This window comes from Microtus ochrogaster, chromosome 1, assembly GCF_000317375.1.
Source record: "Microtus ochrogaster isolate Prairie Vole_2 chromosome 1, MicOch1.0, whole genome shotgun sequence".
In the NCBI taxonomy this organism is placed as follows: domain Eukaryota; kingdom Metazoa; phylum Chordata; class Mammalia; order Rodentia; family Cricetidae; genus Microtus; species Microtus ochrogaster.
This window is the reverse complement of record NC_022009.1, coordinates 67,608,926-67,614,542: the sequence shown is the minus strand read 5'-3', so window position 1 is coordinate 67,614,542 and position 5,617 is coordinate 67,608,926. Positions and strand designations below refer to the sequence as shown.

General features: G+C 37.4%; 1 protein-coding gene across 3 annotated transcripts in view; it reads left to right on the top strand.

Moving 5' to 3' along the window:
• Positions 1-5,198, top strand: part of G2e3 (G2/M-phase specific E3 ubiquitin protein ligase) — a 39,119-nt gene extending 33,921 nt beyond the window's left edge. For all 3 annotated transcript variants that reach the window (XM_005343807.2, XM_026782284.1, XM_026782287.1), the window contains 2 exons: positions 2,541-2,731; positions 3,319-5,198. In XM_005343807.2, coding sequence (XP_005343864.1) covers positions 2,541-2,731; positions 3,319-3,578 — 451 coding nt within the window. In that variant the 3' untranslated portion in view covers positions 3,579-5,198. The remainder of the gene's footprint in view (positions 1-2,540; positions 2,732-3,318) is intronic.
• The last annotated feature ends 419 nt before the right edge of the window (positions 5,199-5,617 follow it).

Sequence of the window (5,617 nt, the reverse complement as noted above, 5' to 3'; positions counted from 1 at the left end):
GGTGGTTAAGAGCACTGGCTGCTCTTCTGGAGAACCCAGGTTCAATTCCCAGCACCCATATGACAGTTTATAACTGTCTGTAACTCCAGTCCCAGGGTTCTGACACTGTCACACCAAGCCACATAAAATAACAACAACAAAAGCTAGGCTGGTCTCCAACTCCTTACATTGGATGACTTTGAACTGTGTTGCCCTTTCTTCTACCTACAAAGTGCCAAGATTACAGGTATGTGCTGTCAAATCTGGTTAATAATTCCAATTCAATCCTAATTCTTAAGGATACTATAGTATTATGGGCTAGAGCATTGAGTCTTAACTTTTTCTGATACTGCAACCCTTTAATAGAGTTTGTCACATTGTGTGTTATGACCATGTCACAGAGTCCCCCCAAAACCAACTAGGAGACCAAGTCCTGTATATAAAAGCCAAGATCATTTATTCTTACACAAGTTCTTGGACTTGGACTCTCCGTGTGTTCAATGTATTGGCTTGATTGAAGAGCCCCTACTCAGTTGGGGTGGGGTTTTTATAATAAGCAGAGGTTGGGGTGAGGGATTTCTAAGATTCAGAACCCCTGATTGGCTGACATTTGTTAGGGGTTTCCTGGTGAAAAGAGAATGGGTATGTGATGGCAGTTGATCCTATCTACAAGGTTTGGAACATCAGGCATTTCCTTTGGATGGTCTGATGGTTCCTAGGTGGTCTCAGTTTGTGGTCTTTCTTAGAACCAGGTATTGCCTTAGGGTAAACTACTGAGACTCTATTGAGCTTATGATTGCTGGGTCCTACATTATTTCACTGCTACTTCATAGCTAATTTTGCTATTATTATGAATTGTAATGTCAGTATCTGATATGTAGGATGTCTGACATTTGACCCTCAAGGGTGGCAATTCACAGGTTGAAATTGCTAGATTAGAGACATGATTCAGCACTGGCCCCTGAGCACTGTGATTGTATGGTGGACAGACATGCATTGAGGCAAAGCAAGCCATACACAACAAAGGAAATCTTTTTGAGATTTTTTTGTTGTTTGTTTGTTTTTAAATGGATACTGGAGAAGTAACAGTACAAAATAATTACATGCTTGATTTAATTCAACATTTAATTAATAAACAGAAGTCTCAGAAACAATAACATGCTTCCGATGTGAAGACCTGCTTTGCAAACTCTAGCTTCATCTCATATATGTATATGAGGGGATGACCTGATCTCAGCTCCAGAAATGTGCTGTGTTAACAGAATTTGAACAGATACCCTGAAAATAGTCAATTAAGGAGCTGGGGAGCAGGACCATAAAATTTAACAAGGTCCAGATGCTTCTGGCTGACATCCTGTCCTTGAAGATACCTTGTCAGTAATTTGTGGCTCTTTGTTAGGTTTTTGTGCCCAAAACAGACCAATGGTTTCAGAAACTACCTTATCCTATGCTCTCCTTATCCAGTCTCAAGACAACAGACTTGAACTTCCCTCATTACAGCGTTTCCCCTTTAAAAGTTCTACCTTTCCAGGGCTCCCCGCCACACTTTCTGCATCCACCATGCTGGAGTGCTGGAAAGGTGTTGGTCCAAACTTAAGTTTACCTTTGTTGTGGTGCCATTTATTCTACGTGTATTTTGAAAATATCTAAACTTCCCTCTTGTCCCAGCTTGGTTTTTTTGTTTTTTTGGGTTTTTTTTGTTTTTTTTTTTTTTTTTGCATTTTTATATTGACCGCAAATTAACTGTTACTGAGCTTGGAATTTATAAGATCATGCCAGTTATAAGGAAACGAGCCATAGCTTTATATTGATGTTTCTACTGCCCAAGCTCAGTGGGAATGCTGAAGGTAAAGCAGTTCTCACATTCAAGTGCCGAGCAAGGGCCGGAGGAAGAGCACAGGAAGAGTATTGTCGCCCTGATTGGAAAGGAGAAAACCAATGTAATAAAATGTATCAGATAGTATGTCCAGATCAAAAGTGATCATAGACTTCTGTCTTCACTAAGTTTCTTGTCTTTGTTCCTGCTGAGTACAATTTAAAAATCTATATACATCCTGTATAAAACAAGATGTCTTTGAAAAGTAGAGAAATAAAGGTACTTCTTAAAATTTTATGGTCCTGGTGATCCACCCTAGGACCTCAAGCATGCTAATAAAGGTGTGTGTGTGTGTGTGTGTCAAGGTTCAGGGTTTCTCTATCAGTAAGGTTTTACCATATGGTTGAGTAGGCAACCAAGAGCAATGTCAAGAGTCATGGGGAATTACTCACGATTTTCCTTTAACAACCATATTATGAAGGAGCAGTTTGTCAAACTATGATAGATAGTATTTGCCACTTTAAATAAAATACAGTTTTTAAGATAGTGATTTAAAATAATCATTAATGCATTTCTTCTTGATGAGAAAGTATATTCTAGTAGTTTATCTTATATCTAACTGCATGTAGTTTTGTGGGACTGTTTTCTTTTTTTTAATCAGTTGTTTATAAAATGCCAGATAGATTTATTATAAAACTTGTATGTATATATGTATGTATGTTTGCTCATTATTTCTTTTCTTCAGTTTTAAGCAGGGTCTGAAAATACTTGGTGTTTTAGAGAAGATTCAAGCTTACCCAGACGTATTTCATAAAATCCTCTGTCGTAAACCTGAGAATCTCTCTGCAAAAACCCTTAGTGATCTTTTCACAGTCCGTGGATTACCCAATGGACAGACCTTGAGGTTCTGGAACAGTTACTTACAGGCTGTAGAGGGTATGTGAATTCTTTTCAGTATGTTTATTAGGGTTTTGTTCTTGCCATTAAGAAGACTTAATAAGCTGTTATTTGTGTTTGCAAAGGAAACAAGTTATTCCGTACACATCTAACACACACAGCACACACACACACACACACACACACACACATAGTTTAAGCTGGAAAGTGATTTTCTTTAAAAACAAAAAACAAGCAAAGAACAGGCTTAAAGATCTCTACTTAGTCTTTTTTAATTTTAAAGTCAAATTGGTGATCATAAACTCTGCTTTATCCACTGCACCGTTAGTATTTGTCAACATTAACTGTATTATCCACTCTTTAAAGGGAATTTTAACTTTCAAGTTGTAATTTTCTTACATATAGTGTTTGCTTCAGCATCTGTTAATTATTACATAAATGAGGGTGGGCTGATTGATTTTCCTACACTGAGATTCGCTTGACTGTACTGCTTAGCATGCTTGTCCTTGGTGGATGCCGGACTCGATTACTGTCAGTCCTCGCAGTCTGATTGAGAACGTGTCTAACCGACAATAATATGTTTTGTAGGTTTAATTTTCCTTTCTCTTTAATTGCTAACTTTTCAGATGGTAAATCTACAACTACAATGAAAGACATTCTTATTTTTGCAACCGGTTGTAGTTCCGTTCCACCTGCTGGGTTTAAACCCCTTCCTTCAATTGAATGTCTCCACGTGGATTTTCCTGTTGGAAACAAATGTGATCACTGCTTAGCTCTGCCGATCACCAACACATTTCAAGAGTTTCAAGAAAGTATGGATTTTGCCATAAGAGACACTCTAAGACTAGAAAAGGAAGAAGGGTCTCGCTCACTTTCGTGGACATAAATGAAGAGATGCTTCTTTAAAGGCTGCTATTGATAAAGTTATTGCTATTAATCATCGCTTTTGAACATTCTGGCCAGCTTCTTGGCTCACTAAAATTTATGACTCTTATAAAGGGATGTTTTGGCTTCTGAACCACTGAAGGTTCGGTCAAGACATTCTAGTATCCAGTGATAGCTTCCTATGACTATGCTTTCTTCATAACTTCAATATGAATCTTTTTCGAATGGTTGTGCAAACTATTCTGCTGTACAGGTGCTCGGCTATATTAGCATGACATAAGAAAACCTGTTTCCTTGCTTTTTCAATTAGGATTCACCTTTATAGAATGACACAACTTTTGGAGTTTTCATTTTTTTTTGTATGTTTCGTTTGTTTTATGTTATTTGTTTTTCTCTATGTTGTCTGGTTTTCCTGAAATTGATTATGTAGAAAGGCTGTCATATTTCTATATTTTAAAGCATTAAGTAGAAAAGTTAGAAAGTCATCTCATAAATCAGAGCTATAGATACGCTTTTCTAGGGTTTAAGTTTTAAATGTTTTTGTATTATTTTGTATTTTGTGAACAATACAACAAATAAGGACTCATTGAAGGTCCTATATAAGAAGCAGAGCTAGACAAATAACTCTGGAGTCTATGGGTGCTCCGTAGGCTTACAAGCACTGCTGCTGGCTCTTCAGTTGTACTTCTGAGTACGTTAGGATGTACATCTCATTCTGTATGTCTCTTGACTGTCAGGTTTGGCTAGATTGCAGCTATTTATTATCAAGACTGTCCTATGACTGGTAAGATTTCACCACAGCATTCCGTAGTTAACCTTTGCTTTCAAAAGATACATTGTATAAGCAATGAATAAATTATAATTTAAAACTACAAATAGTTTAAAAAACACTCTAATTTTGCCACATAGATATAAGTAATGTATTTTGTATATTCTTTATAAACTATTTATTTTTCAATCTTTTATTGCTTTGCGGTAGGGTCTGTCTATAGAGCCCCACCTGTTATAAATTTGCAATCCTCATGCCTTAGTCACTTGGGTGTTGGGGTCATGATGTACACCAATGTCCCCAGCAGTGGTTATCTTTTGATTGTATGAATCTGCCACGAGCAACAGGGAATCATGTTCTTAATCAGTTCAAGGTATAGATAGTCTCTAGCAAGGTATCATGGCACATACCTGTAATCCATGCTCTGGGGGTGCTGAGGCAGGAGGATCAGGAGTGACAGAGCAAGGTCAAGACCATTCTTGGCTACATGAAACCCTGCCTTGACAAACAACTAAGCAGAGGAGCCCCTCATAGTACCACCTTTATATCTCTGACTCTGCAAATCTAGTGCCTGAATCTATTAGCGAGGATAGGGAAGACAAAGCCCCAAGTTTCAGTCCGAAAAATCATGGGAGGTTAAGAAAAAAAAATCAAGTTTTTCTTGATACACATAGCAGGTGTCTGCTCTTGGTCATGTACTGTTAACCCCGGGAAACACCCTTAAATAACAGGATCTTAATGCCAAAGGAAAAAACCCAAATGTAATCACAGTGTCATTTTTGTTTGTTGCTTCAGTACCCTTCAAGTTGTACTTAACAGAACTAATAAAGTTCCTTTCTTTTTTTTAAACGAGCATTTAGTCTTAAGGCATTTCTTTATTTTGTGTTACATTTTGCTAGATTTTCAAAAGTAATTTAGTGATCCATCGTCAGATAGTTCAAACCTCATCTCAGCAGGCAGCTTTCCATCTTTACATCTTCACCTACTTAGTTCTCATGGTGTTTTTAAGACTGTTAAATCCATGTAACTTAAATGCTATTTTCTGACTTGTAGTTTGAGTTAATATTTTTCCTAGGATAGTAACGAGGCTAGCAGCCCTCATACAGTGTTGTGTTGGGGTATGGAGGTATACTGTACTGAGATAGTTTGGGCTGCCTACAAGTGTTTCGCTTCCGTAAATGTGGTCTTAGTTGTGAGATGGTATCATTAACAACAGGATAGTTATTTCTTAAAGTGAAACAATCAGATTTTCAAAGGTATTCTAGTTAGTG